We start from the raw sequence: 13,921 nt of genomic DNA, 5'->3' as shown, positions 1-13,921 counted from the left end.
TCCTAAAATCAAAAGATCTAAGTATTAAAATGTTCTTCTGGTTTGAGTTATCACAATTATTAATAGTACACAGTTGATCAAAACATTTAATGTATTACTAATTTAGATAAATTGTAAACATAAATAGTTAAATTATATTGAAAATGCATCTCTAAATGAAATGGTGGTACTGGGTAACTTTTTTTGGGGGGGGGTGACTTTTTAAAATAAACTTTTTTAAATTGACATACGACATATACACCTTTATGTATATGACCAGGTCATAGTGCATAGCTTGAATTACAGCAGAGTGAGAATGACCATGCAGTTACCATCCAGGTCTAGAAATAAAATATTGTTGGTGCTGAGCTATATTTTCAATTTCATTATCCATGGAAGAATATTATTTATTACTAGCATGAGACAAGGATCAGCATTTATTGTGTTTCCATTTTTCATTCTCCCTGGTGCAGTACATGAGAAGTTTGCCCTTCTTTTTGTAAAGGAGGGTGATTAGGAAAGAGAAGTCCTAAAAGGACAGCTTGCACCTCTGCCATCCATGAGTTCTAGAAAGAATTTCAAGTTGAGGATGTAGGAATTGAACCTCTTTTTTTTTTTTTTTTTTTTTAGATGGAGTTTTGCTCTTGTCACCGAGCCTGGAGTGCAGTGGCACAGTCTCGGCTCACTGCAACCTCTGCCTCCCGGGTTCAAGTGAATCTCCTGCCTCAGCCTCCCAAGTAGCTGGGATTACAAGCGCCTGCCACCACGCCCAGCTAATTTTTGTATTTTTGATAGAGACAGGCGGATCATGAGGTCAGGAGATCGAGACCATCCTGGCTAACACGGTGAAACCCTGTCTCTACTAAAAATACAAAATTAGCTGGGCGTGGCGGCGGGCACCTGTAGTCCCAGCTACTCGGGAGGCTGAGGTAGGAGAATCGCTTGAACCTAGGAGGCGAAGGTTGCAGTGAGCCAAGATCGCATCATTGCCCTCCAGCCTGGGCAACAGAGCGAGACTCCATCTCAAAAAAAAAAAAGAAAGAAAGAAAAGAGATGAGGTCTTGCTGTGTTGCCCAGGCTAGTCTTGAACTCCTTAGCTCAAGTAATCCTCACCTCAGTCTCCTGATAGGTGGGGGTACAGGTGCGTGCCATCACACCCTGCTTCTCTTATTTTTACCTTTTGATTACATGCATCTTTTTCCCCTTTGTAATTATTTATGCGACTCATCACCTTTTCTAACTACATGCTTGAGAGCAGGCCTATGTCTTAGTCATTTCTCCGCATTGTGCCTTACAGTTAATAGGTGTCTAATAAATATGTGTTGAACAGATAAATTGATTAATGCATATCTTAAACTTCTTTATATTTCCCACAGGTCCTAGAATAGTGTTGGGCTTTCAATAACAGGGTCTCAGAAGAATGGATGAATTAATCAATGAACAAAACAATGAATTAACAAATCAATGAACTACTGAGCCATTGAACAATGGCTTGAAAGTAAGAGAGTTTGCATCTCATGTGAGAGTTAAGATCTGCAGACTCAGTGAAAAGGGTGTGGAGTGCATGACACTGGCTATTTCTAATTGAGTCTCCTGTTTCATATATATATATATATACACACAGAGAGAGGGAGAGGTGCGGTTTTATGCTGTCACCTACGCTGCAGTGCAGTGGTGCAGTCATAACTCAGTGCAGCCTTAAACTTCTGGTCCCAAGTGATCCTCCTTCCTCAGCCTCCTGAGCAGCTGGGACTACAGGCGCATGCCACCACACCCAGCTAATTTAAAAACATTTTTGAGACGGGATCTCCCTATGTTACCCAGGCTGGTCTCAAATGAACTTCATGTCTCAGCCTCCCAGGTAACTGGGATTATATATTTATTTTTATCACTGGTCATGGTGGATATCAATTGCTCATCACAAAACATCCAAATAAATCCTTTCCTGTCTTTTGCATCTTGCCTTGCAGGTGTGAGCGACGTCTCCTCACCACAGTGCTGTGTGGTCTGTACCTCAGCCAGGGAGAGGATGTGAAACCCCCCGCCCTGCACATGAGTGGTACAGGCCAACAGGAACACCTGGCTCCAGCCACGTTCACAGACATGTCAGCCGTGGAGTAGTGCCGACACTTTTCTCTCAGCTTCTCAGGGTTTCAGTCCTTTTGGGTTTGTTTTATTTACCTTTTTTATGGTTTTGTGGCTGGACGTTCACAACCAAGGCAGACAGCATGGGTGACCAGCAACTGTACAAGACCAACCATGTGGCCCATGGTAGTGAGAACCTTTTCTACCAACAGCCACCACTTGGCGTCCACAGCGGGCTGAACCACAACTATGGGAATGCAGTAACAGGGGGCGGAATGGATGCCCCTCAGGCCTCGCCAATCTCCCCCCACTTCCCTCAAGATACACGGGATGGTCTGGGCTTGCCTGTTGGCTCCAAAAACCTTGGCCAAATGGATACCTCGAGGCAGGGAGGGTGGGGAAGTCATGCAGGGCCTGGAAACCATGTCCAGCTACGTGGAAACCTGGCCAACTCAAACATGATGTGGGGGGCACCAGCCCAGGCTGAGCCCACTGATGGCTACCAATACACCTACTCCCAGGCCAGCGAGATCCGGACCCAGAAGCTTACCAGCGGTGTCTTACACAAGCTGGACTCTTTCACCCAGGTGTTTGCCAACCAAAACCTGCGAATTCAGGTCAACAATATGGCCCAGGTGCTGCACACTCAGTCAGCAGTGATGGATGGAGCCCCTGACAGTGCTCTCCGCCAGCTGCTGTCTCAGAAGCCCATGGAGCCCCCAGCACCGGCTATCCCTTCCCGCTACCAGCAGGTGCCCCAGCAGCCTCACCCTGGTTTCACTGGTGGGCTGTCCAAACCAGCTCTTCAGGTCGGGCAGCACCCTACCCAAGGGCACCTGTATTATGACTACCAGCAGCCTCTGGCTCAGGTGCCAGTGCAGGGAGGACAGCCACTGCAGGCCCCACAGATGCTGTCACAGCACATGCAACAGATGCAGCAGCACCAGTATTACCCACCGCAGCAACAGCAGCAAGCCGGGCAACAGCGTATCTCCATGCAAGAAATACAGACGCAGCCGCAACAAATTCGCCCATCACAGCCGCAGCCGCCGCCGCAGCAGCAGCCGCAGCAGCTACAGCTGCAGCAGCGGCAGGGTTCAATGCAGATACCTCAGTATTATCAGCCCCAACCCATGATGCAGCACTTGCCAGAGCAGCAGCAGCAACAGATGCACCTGCAGCCCCCTTCTTATCACAGGGACCCTCACCAGTATACCCCAGAGCAGGCACACACTGTCCAGCTGATTCCCCTGGGCTCCATGTCCCAGTACTACTACCAGGAGCCCCAGCAGCCCTACAGCCACCCCCTCTACCAGCAGAGCCACCTGTCCCAGCACCAGCAGCGTGAGGACAGTCAGCTGAAGACCTACTCTAGTGACAGACAGGCCCAGGCCATGCTGAGCTCCCATGGGGACCTGGGGCCTCCTGACGCAGGAATGGGAGACCCAGCGAGCTCAGATCTGACCCGGGTCAGCAGCACCCTCCCCCATCGCCCCCTCCTATCCCCCAGTGGGATCCACCTCAACAACATGGGGCCTCAGCATCAGCAGCTGTCTCCCAGTGCCATGTGGCCCCAGGTATTCTCCCAGTGGAAGTTTCTCTCAATACCCAGTGTGCTACAGGGTCAGGGCTGAGTCTGCAGTGCTCAATCCTCTCTCCAAGCCCCCTCAACCCTTTTGTTCTTTATTAATTCCACAAACATTAACCTACATGTGTCATGCACTGTCTGTGCCAAGCACTTGGAATACAAAATCAATCTCTATTAAGTCCTTTGGCCATGGAGCTTATAATCTACTAAGGAGATGGCCAGAGTACCACATCATGCCCTAAATGATTCACGTAATGGTCAAGACCTTGAGTCACGTGCCAGGGGACCACACAGTGTTGGTGTCTCAGTTCCCTTGGATCTGTGTGCTCTGGATATGCTCTGTGACATTGGTCCCCCTTTGGGAGGGAGACCACATTATGACAGCATTTCTCAAAGTATATTGCTCAGAACAGCCATTCCACGGTGTTTAATGGATATTGCTGGGGAAACAGTGGGTTCTCTGGATAAATACACTAGGGTTTTTGTTTTTATTTTTGTTTTTTTTTTTTTGAGATGGAGTCTCACCCTGTAGCCCAGGCTGGAGTGCAATGGCGCCATCTTGGCTCACTGCAACCTCCCCCACCTCCTGGGTTCAAGTGATTCTCCTGCCTCAGTCTCCTAAGTAGCTGGAATTACAGGCACACACCACCACACCCAGCTAAGTTTTTGTATTTTTAGTAGAGACAAGGTTTCACCATGTTGGTCAGGCTGGTCTCAAACTCCGACCTCATGATGCGCCTGCCTCACCTTCCCAAAGTGCTGGGATTACAGGTGTGAGCCACTGTGCCTGGCCCCTTTTTTCTTTTTTTAGACAGGGTCTTGCTCTGTCACCCAGGCTGGAATGCAGTGATGCAGTCATAGCTCACTGCATCCTTGAACTCCTGGGCTCAAACGATCCTCCCACTTCACCCTCCCACATAGCTAGAACTACAGGTGCATGCCACCATGCCTGAGCACTTTCTTTGGTTTGGTTTGGTTTTGTAGAGACAGGTCTCCCTATGTTGCCCAGGCTACTCTTGAACTCCTGGCCTCAGGCGATCCTCCTGCTTTAGCCTCCCAAAGTGAAACAGGGTGCTGTACTGCAGGACTTTTTGTGACCTTTAATATGGTAGTATGCATTGTGAGTCTCCCAGATACCATGTGTGATTGTGGAGATGAAAACCTTAGCTGCCCACATGATCCAGGCTGGGAAAGTAAATAAGCAAAACTGTCTGGTATGAGACATTAGGGAGTGGTGGTGACTGTGAACTAGAGAACAGATGCCCCATCCCATAGCATTCTCATTAAGGGTTTTTAAAAAACAGTCTAGCCAAACAAACATGTCTGCAGGCCGGTTCAGCTTGTGCACCATGATTAACCCTTGATTAGTTCCCAAAAATATTTGACCAGAAAACAGCCTACTATGTGCTGGGCACTTTTCATGCCTTGGCTTATTCCAAGGCATACAGTCACATGACAGCAGTGTCTGAGGAGGAGGTGACCCCAAATGGGAACTGGTTGGGTAGAAAGAAAGTTCTGATGGAGGTTGAAGGCCAGAGATGAAGTTCCCCTTGAGTTTGTTTTGTCTGGGGTTCAGAACCGGTGGTAACTGAGAGCCTTTGTAAATATAAGAATGAGATGATTTGGCTAAGGCTTTTTAAGAAGAATTCCAGGGCCAGGTATGGTGGTTCACACCTATAATCCAAGCGCTTTGGAAGGCCAAGACAGGAGGATCACTTGAGCCCAGGAGTTCGAGACCAGCCTAAGCAACATAGCGAGACCTTGCCTCTACAAAAAATCAAAAATTTAGCTGGGTGTTGTGGCGCACACCTGTAGTCCCAGCTACTTGGGAGGCTGAGGCAGGAGGATTGCTTAAGTCCAGGTGGTGGAGGCTGCAGTGAGCCATGATCATGCTACTGCACTACAGCCTGGGTGACAGAGCAAGACCCTGTCTCAAAAAAATAATAATAATAATAATAATTACATCAGGGGGTCTCCTGGCATAATGCTGCATCTCCCACCTCTTTCTTCTGTGTCCCTTATGGGAATGGAGTCTGTCTGTGCACAGAGTGGGTGCCCTGGGAGAACAGGAAAAAACACGGTGGGGGAGTTGCATCCTGGTGGGCTTGTTGTGGCTGGCAGCAGCTCCAGGAGTGGGGTGGTGGTCCCAAGTCAAGGAGCAATTCAGGGACAGAAGTCAATTGCAGAAGAGTGAGGGAGTGAGTGGATATGAATGGGGTCAGCATGAGGCAGACAGCAGAAAGAGTCCTGGAAGAGTACCTGGTGTTCCCACTGCTCGAGGACTTCTCCCTTCAGAACATGTTTTTTTCTCTTCTTTTTTTCGGTGTCCTGTTTGGCTCAAAATTAGATGCACCTACCTGATGGGAGAGCCCAGCCAGGGTCCCCTGAGTCAAGGTAGGATGAGTGGAACCTTGTTGGTATTTTGGGAGATGGGGAGGATTTTCTGGGGTGTCTCTCATGATTCATTTCTAAATTCCAAGTCATTCCTCAAAGAAGTGTGTAGAAATAATAATAGCAGCTGTTGTGTTTGAGTGCATACTATGGGCTAAGCACTAGGCATTATGTATAGTAAAGTAACCTATGAGGGTGGGTGTGATTACAATGTGCCTATACTCAGTAAGCACTCAATAATTGTTAGCTATTATGATTGTTACTTTACAGATGAGAAAACTGAGGCTCAAAGAGCTTAAGGTTACATATCAAGTAACAATGCTGGGATTGACTGCAAAGCCCATGTTCTGTCCACTGTGCATTCATTCAGTATTTATTGAGTGCCTACTGTGTGCCAAGCATAGAGCTAGGTTTTGAGAATGCAGCAGTGAACAGTACAGACTTGCTTCCTCATCCCATGGGCATGGTCAATAAAGATTTAGCCAAACCTGATAAACTGCTGAAGCGTGCAGTACGGCAGCTGCCCCAGGAACTTGCACAAATGTCTCTAAGTGGGGAGGCTTTTGGAGGAGCTGGGCTCAGGCTGACCCTGGAAGGGTAATAAGCTATCGTTCCCAAGTCAAAATCCATTGCCTGAAGCCTTGGTGTGAAGAAGGACATTTTGTTCAATTCTTGCATGACTTTGAGAAGGCCTTTTCCCACTCTGGAGCCTCAGTTTTTCATCTATAAATTGAACTTTGTTCTCTAAAGGGCACTGGGGTGATACAAGTGGTGCCATGGACAATGGGATCATTGGATGAATGAAATGGGTTTGTGGTGGGTATGAGGTCTTGTGGCAAGTCACTGTTTCCCCTTCCTCAACGTATGTGTCCTCTCCATTTGGCTCTTCCCTTGAGCAGTGGCCAACCCAAAGGAGCGTTTGGGGAGCAGTTTGATGCCAAGAACAAGCTGACATGCTCCATCTGCCTGAAGGAGTTCAAGAACCTGCCTGCCCTGAATGGCCACATGCGGTCCCACGGGGGAATGAGGGCCTCCCCCAACCTCAAACAGGTTAGCAGGAGCCAGTTCCCGGTCCTTTCTAGGTCGTGTGCTGCTTGCTTTGCTTTGCTGCCGTCAGACAGAGAGTGATGTGAGCCCCATGCGGGACCTGGCGAGGCACAGTCCTCCCTTGACAGGAATGCTTAGGCTTTGGCGCTGGGAGCCAGCCAGGTCAAGCAGCCCCACTTCCCCAGCTTTATGATGAGCAAGGGTCAAAATCAGAGGCGCTAGAAAGCCTTTTAGGGCATCCCAGCCTCTCTCTCTGCCTCCTGGAGAAGACAGCAAAGGAAAACATGTAAATGCAATATTATTTTTAAACTTCTGCTGCTTGACACACCCAAGACCAGGCCCACTGGGGCCTTCCAGATTAGTGGTCAATTGCCAGAGAAAGCTAATATAATCATCAGGCTCTCAGCCAGAATTTTCTATTTACTGATGCAGTGGTGTTCAGCTCAACATCCAAAGATCCTTAAATACCCTCTGGATTATCCAGGTAGGATATCCAGATAGTAAACTATCCACAAATTTTAGAGTTAGATTAAAATCAAAAAATTTTCTCAGAATTATTTTAATATTATTACTCTTAATTTAAATCTATGGGATTAAATCTCTGTTGAACAGAATTTTTGATTACCCAGATCACTCCATCTCCTGGCCATGCCAGATTATGTTTTTTAAAAAAGCTTTTGTCTTTACTTGTTAAAAGTACATGTTTTGTATCTCCAGTGTGGTTTCCTGACCTGAATAAAATTTAGGATGGAATGCCTATTTCCATTTGACAAATGAGTAAACTAAGGCCCATAGAATTAAAAACTCCTACACAAGATCGTACCTTCTTTTGGACTGATTACAAGTCCATGTCCCTTTCTTTAAAAGCATGACAACCACACAATTTTAAAAAAATAGTTTAATATACAAGTAATGCACAATTTTTAAAAAATAGTTTAATATACAAGTAATGCATGGTCAAGAATTTTTAACTGTAAAAAATGGAGTCCAGCCTCTTCCACCATCAGCTGGCATCACTCCAGCCAAGGGACTCAGGATTGCAGGAAGGAAATCGCCCTGCAGCGGTTCTCTATCACCCATACCTGATGTCCTGGAACTTTTCGGGAAAAGCAAAGTGCATCCCCCTTGTGAGAGCTGCTCTCAGCCCAGGATCAAAGCCTTTATTGTCTGTGTAGGAGGAAGGAGAGAAGGTCCTGCCGCCTCAGCCCCAGCCACCACTGCCGCCTCCGCCTCCGCCTCCGCCGCCACCACAGCTCCCTCCCGAGGCAGAAAGCCTCACGCCTATGGTCATGCCCGTGTCTGTCCCTGTCAAGCTTCTCCCGCCCAAGCCCAGCTCTCAGGGGTTCACCAACAGCACCGTTGCCGCCCCCTCCGCCAGAGACAAGCCAGCCAGCTCGATGTCGGACGACGAGATGCCTGTGCTCGTGAGGATGACCCTCTCTCCCCCACACTCACCCCAAGGGGCTGCCCCCCGCACGCCTGCTGTGAGTTGCTGCTCTGCCCCACCTGCCTGGGTGGGGACATCCCTTTGCTTTCTTGGAGATGGGGCGGCCCTTCCAGAGTCACTGACCTGAGCTTGGATACGGCTTGGTCTCTCAGGGCTGAACCCGTGGCCACATTGGGAACCCTACCCTTGTTCACACTGCCTGCTCCCCATTAAATGCCAAACTAATGGCCTAGGTTAGATTCTGAGAGACCCGAAAGTGTTCCCAGGTTTAAACAGAGATGATCATTCAGCTGGGAATCACTGAGACAATCGTAGCCATTATTGAAATATGGAAGTACCATATCCCAGAAAGTAAGCAGCTGTTGCCCCAGGCCCTGGCCCCTTCCCCAGGATCTCCAGACCTCCCAAATCCACAACCAAAGAGGTAACCACTGGCGCAGCAGGCTTCCAGGCAATAGCCCTGGCATCCATTCTGACAAGCAGCCTTACCAGTTGCTTAATATTTTTGTCTGCTTAAATACCCTGGAGAACCTAATTCGTTAAAGTTCCCAAAGTAGTTCCACTGAGAGCCACCCACCCCTAATCTCAGGAAAGCAAAGAGATTTGTTTTTCTCACTCACTGTTCTCCTTTCTCCAATTTTAAGTGCTTCACTCAAACAGCTTAATTTGCCTCTGGGAAGGGTTTCCCTCTCTCTGTCTCTCTCTCTCTCTCTCTCTCTGTGTCTGTCTCTCGGCCCCTAGGGAATTTGTGACCTGTGTGGTTGGCAATATCAGACCTACCCCCTCCCCACAAAGTGGCATGTTGGGTCATATTTGTCCTTAGGAATAGGTAGCTGCTGAGAATCCAGGAGGCATAAGGGTAGGCTGGGCCAGGATAGAGGGAGAGAAGATAATGAATACAACTAGAAAAGTACAGAAAAAAACCTTTATGGTTATCTGTGTAATATCAAGTCCTCAAAAGAAGAGAAACTGATGGAGAACTTGGAGGAAGATTCTCATAAGCCGTCAGGACTTGGGGGTCAGCAACAGGCAGAGAGATGAAATGACACATCCAAGCTCCCTCTTTGCCCAGGGAAGTTCGTGCTTTGGCAGGAGAAACAGTGTTTCCTTGGGGAAATAGTTCCCTTGGGGAACTCTCAATTAAGAGTTCATAGTCACATGGGGGTCAGAGTCCCAGGCACACACCCCCACCCCTTCAAGATGGTAAGAGAAAGACAGGGGCAGACAAGAAATTGATGCTTTAAGTGTGACTGGATGAGAATACACCTGGGTAGCCAAAGTCATTATGGACTGGGGAGGGGCAAGGGAGTTTGCTCAGGAGATCACCATTAGAGTTCTGAGCAGGATTTTGAAGGAAGGGATGAACTTGGCTTAATGGAAGGGTGAGAGAGACCTCGTTGGTGGGGGCGGTAGGCTGAAGTGGAAGCATGTAGGTGGGACTGAATACATGGGAACAAGGCCCTGGCACTTAATGTAAAGAAATTAAAACATCCAGGAAGGAGCCCCGAGTGCCCATCTCAGTTTGGCTCCTAGCCAGCTGGGATGAAGACAGCTGAGACCTGCCCCCCACTCACAGCCTCAGTTTCCTCCCCTGACCTTGATAGGGTTGGACTCATCAGTGGTTCTCATCCTTCTCTGTGGGCAGCTTTTTAAAGTTTTCAGTGCTTGGCCTCACCCCCAAAGTGTCCAAATAGCTTGGTGGGGTGGAACACTGTAAGTGCTTCCTCTCAAGTGACAACCATATATGACATCCTGGGTGGCTTCTCTTGCCCAGTGGCTCAGAGCCTTGCCTGGAGGATCGGAAAATCCAGGTTTAGAGCTGGAGTAACAGGACAAGAAGCTGGAGGAGAGGGAGCCCAAAAGGGACCTCTGGCCCTGTGATCAGAGGTCTGGATTGCAGTGCCGCGTTGAGATCATATAAGGTCTGCATGTTCTTGGATGATCTTATCTGTTACCCGGGAACAGAGTGTATCTTCAGGGCTGCTCCCCTTGTGGGGGGCACAGGCCTCCTTCCCCCATTCTCCTCTGCCCCTCTCTGGCCTCAGCCTCAGGCGCTGAGGAGCCCTCTGGTGGAGAAAAGAGGCGGTTGAGCGCGCTGGCCTAAGGAGGGTCCCCTGGGGGTGAGGCGCGGGGGTAGGGGAGGGGTGGGGGCGGGGGTAGTTAGGAACCTCACTCTGGAGCCGGGAGCCTGGGACCCTCTGCCCCCTCCTCCTTTCCCCACTCTCTGCCTCCCTAGACTCCTCTCCTAGAGGCCAGGATGGCACCACGGAAGGCAGAGAAGCTGAGGGAGAAACAGAAGGGGGCAGAGCCTGAAGCTCTGGAGGGAGAGGAGCCCAGAGCAGAGGAGCCCATGGGGCAGGTCACATGGCCTGGAGGCAGATGGTCACATGACTGTAGCCAGCCCTTCCCATCACCCCCTGCTGCTTCCTACCCAGGCGCCACCCTGGGCTCAGGAGTCTCCAGGACCTGCAGCTGTGACTGGCCCCTGGCCTGCAGGGCCTGAGAGGGCACCCCAGACTGCCCAGAACCTTCCCTCAGGTATCCCCGTGGCCCCTCCCAACCACACTGCCTCTGCAGCCACACCCAGCTCTCGACTTTTCTGGGCTGATGCTACCACACAACCCGAGTCTGTTTCTGTTTGGCTTTGGCATGCCCTGCTCATCTGTTTACGTGCCTATGTTTACTTATTAGTATATATGTATCCATGTGGCAGATCCTCCTTCCAGACTATGCTTGGTTCCGCTGCCATTAAAATAAACTAACTCTCCTGACAGGAAGCCAACCTCAGAGAAGGGTTTGCTACAAATAAGCTACGAGTTCTGGGAGCAATAGTGAGGGGTGGTGACGGGGGAGGTTAACCAGATCCGTTTTTAGGTGAGCACATGGAAGGGCCCTTAGAGGTCATCGAAGGCTCTCTCCCCTGCTGAAAGTGACCCAGGAGAGCCCGGTGTGGGTCGCTGGCCTTAGGAACCTTGGCTAGGCTTGAACCCCCACTTCCTGCCTCACAGGTCTCGGTCCCATGCTTCCCTGAAGAGATTATTCTGTCCCCTTCTCAGAACATGTGGTATCTGTTCCTGATGTCCGTCCCTGGGGAGCAGTGGGGGAATTAAAGAGCCCACTCAGCTGGATTCCACTCAAACAGATGGGAATGTAGTGATAAGCAATAAAGAATTTGAATTTATTACTTCTTGCCCACCCACTATTCCTACCACCCCCAGCTCTTTCAGAAATTAGGGATTTCTTCCAAAACCTTAGTTTTCTCCCTAGTCTAGCAACCAGAACTCGCTTTGCCTAAAATGGATGTGGTCAGAATGTGGGGGCGTTGGGGGTGGGGGGGTCAAGCAGAAGGGCTCTCTGCTTAGACAGTAGAAGGCCCCCTTCCCTGAACCTGTGGAAATGGCCTGCGGGGGAAGCTGAAGTATTCGAATCAGATCGTTGTTCCGGTTTTAGGAAATCCCCAGGAAGCATCAGCCGAGTGTGCCCAAAGCCGAGGAGCCCCTCAAGACCGTGCAGGAGAAGAAAAAGTTCCGGCACCGGCCGGAACCTCTCTTCATCCCGCCGCCGCCCTCCTACAACCCGAACCCCGCCGCCTCCTACTCGGGCGCCACCCTGTACCAGAGCCAGCTGCGCTCCCCGCGCGTCCTCGGGGACCACCTGCTCCTGGACCCCACCCACGAGCTGCCCCCTTACACGCCCCCACCCATGCTGAGCCCGGTGCGCCAGGGCTCGGGGCTCTTCAGCAATGTCCTCATCTCCGGCCACGGCCCTGGCGCCCACCCGCAGCTGCCCCTGACGCCCCTGACGCCCACACCACGGGTGCTGCTGTGTCGCTCCAGTGAGTCACCCCTTTAGCGTCCTCCTGGGCTCTGGGTGCTGGGTAAAGTCCTGGGACATCTCGTTTTCTTTAGCTTTCTCATTTATCCCACAGACTTTTGCGGAGTATTGGCTGTATGTAGCACACGCTGCTGGGTGTTAAGAAAGACTTGGAATACATAGCCCTTATCCTCAAGGGAATCGCAGTCTAATTGGGAGACAGATGCATAAAGTGATCACTACAGTCTCTGGGATAAGGAAACAGTTGAAATGTTCACCCACTTTTTAAGACTGCCAGCAATGATCGTGCAAGAGAGAAAAAATGAGACCGGGCGCGGTGGCTCACACCTGTAATCCCAGCGTTTTCGGAGGTCGAGGCGGGTGGATCACTTGAGGCCGGGAGTTGGACACCAGCCTGGCCAACATGGTGAAACCCCGTCTCTACTAAAAATACAAAAATTAGCCGGGCATGGTGGCACGCACCTGTAATCCCAGCTACTCGGGAAGCTGAGGCAGGAGAATCGCTTAAACCTGGGAGGCAGAGGTTGCAGTGAGCCAAGATCGTGCCACTGCACTCTAGCCTGGGGGATGAGAGCGAAACTCGGTCTCAAAAAAAAAAAAATAGCGGGATGTGGTAGCAGGCACCTGTAGTTCCAGCTACTCAGGAGACTGAGGCAGGAGAATCTCTTGAACCCGGGAAGCGGAGGCTGCAGTGAGCCGACATCGCGCCACGGCACTCCCGCCTGGGCGAAGGAGCGAGACTCCGTCTCAAAAAAAAGAAAATGTACTCAGTAGATGTACAAATAAGATTAGGTATTACATGCAAGATCAAGCCTTGACATGTTAGCATGCTTTATAAAAATCAAGCATAGAGAGGCTAGGATCTCTTTCTGGAGCAAGAATAATTGCATAGAAATCATACCGCTTAGCAGACCATTGTGGGACAGCTGGCTTCTCCTCACCCTGTGTGAGAAATGGGTAACCCTAAGTTATTTTGCACCATACTCCACCCAGCTCCCTGGAAACTGTCAAGGATAACTCTGGCAGGAGCTGGGTAGGAGAGGAGCTCTATTATGGCTGGTTAGGTAACTGCTCATTTGCTTTAGTCTTTTTCAACATTCCTTCCCTGTTGACTAGTGACCTCTGATTTTTGTGTTTTAGACAGCATCGATGGCAGCAACGTGACGGTCACCCCAGGGCCTGGAGAGCAGACTGTAGATGTTGAACCGTAAGGAAAAGTCAATTACTCTTTAGAACAGAAGCCTCAGCTTCTTGAGAAGTATAGTTAATACTTTTGTAGTCAGAGGATTACACTGAGAGAGCAGTTGTAGAAATTGTAGGATCGTGGTTATTTCTTGAGTACTGTTGTTTCCCTGCACAATGGTTGCCAGTATTTCAAGGCCTTTGCCAAAGACTAAATACATGGTCAAAGCATGAAGCCCTGTATTCAGAGAGCCTAGCGTCCCTGCGTCTGGCTCCACAGGCAGTGCTTTCTCATCCCCAGTGACACAGGCATCTCCCTCCGGGTGGCTCATTCTTTAAGAGGCTCCTTCTGAATGTCTTCACTTCCC

The 13,921-nt window shown here is 49.8% G+C and overlaps 1 protein-coding gene across 16 annotated transcripts in view; it reads left to right on the top strand.

The window, feature by feature from the left end:
* Positions 1 to 13,921, top strand: part of TRERF1 (transcriptional regulating factor 1) — a 227,430-nt gene that overhangs the window by 180,773 nt on the left and 32,736 nt on the right. For 8 of the 16 annotated variants that reach the window (XM_063813035.1, XM_063813034.1, XM_016955496.4 and 5 more), the window contains exons 5-10: positions 1,950 to 3,641; positions 6,000 to 6,046; positions 6,943 to 7,093; positions 8,266 to 8,574; positions 11,988 to 12,372; positions 13,512 to 13,578. In XM_063813035.1, the coding sequence (XP_063669105.1) occupies positions 2,208 to 3,641; positions 6,000 to 6,046; positions 6,943 to 7,093; positions 8,266 to 8,574; positions 11,988 to 12,372; positions 13,512 to 13,578 (2,393 nt within the window). In that variant the 5' untranslated portion in view covers positions 1,950 to 2,207. The remainder of the gene's footprint in view (positions 1 to 1,949; positions 3,642 to 5,999; positions 6,047 to 6,942; positions 7,094 to 8,265; positions 8,575 to 11,987; positions 12,373 to 13,511; positions 13,579 to 13,921) is intronic. The other 8 variants (XM_063813036.1, XM_063813037.1, XM_016955497.4 and 5 more) reach the window with 2 other exon arrangements.

This window comes from Pan troglodytes, chromosome 5 (genome assembly GCF_028858775.2).
Source record: "Pan troglodytes isolate AG18354 chromosome 5, NHGRI_mPanTro3-v2.0_pri, whole genome shotgun sequence".
Lineage (NCBI taxonomy): Eukaryota > Metazoa > Chordata > Mammalia > Primates > Hominidae > Pan > Pan troglodytes.
This window is presented reverse-complemented; position numbering and strand designations above follow the sequence as displayed.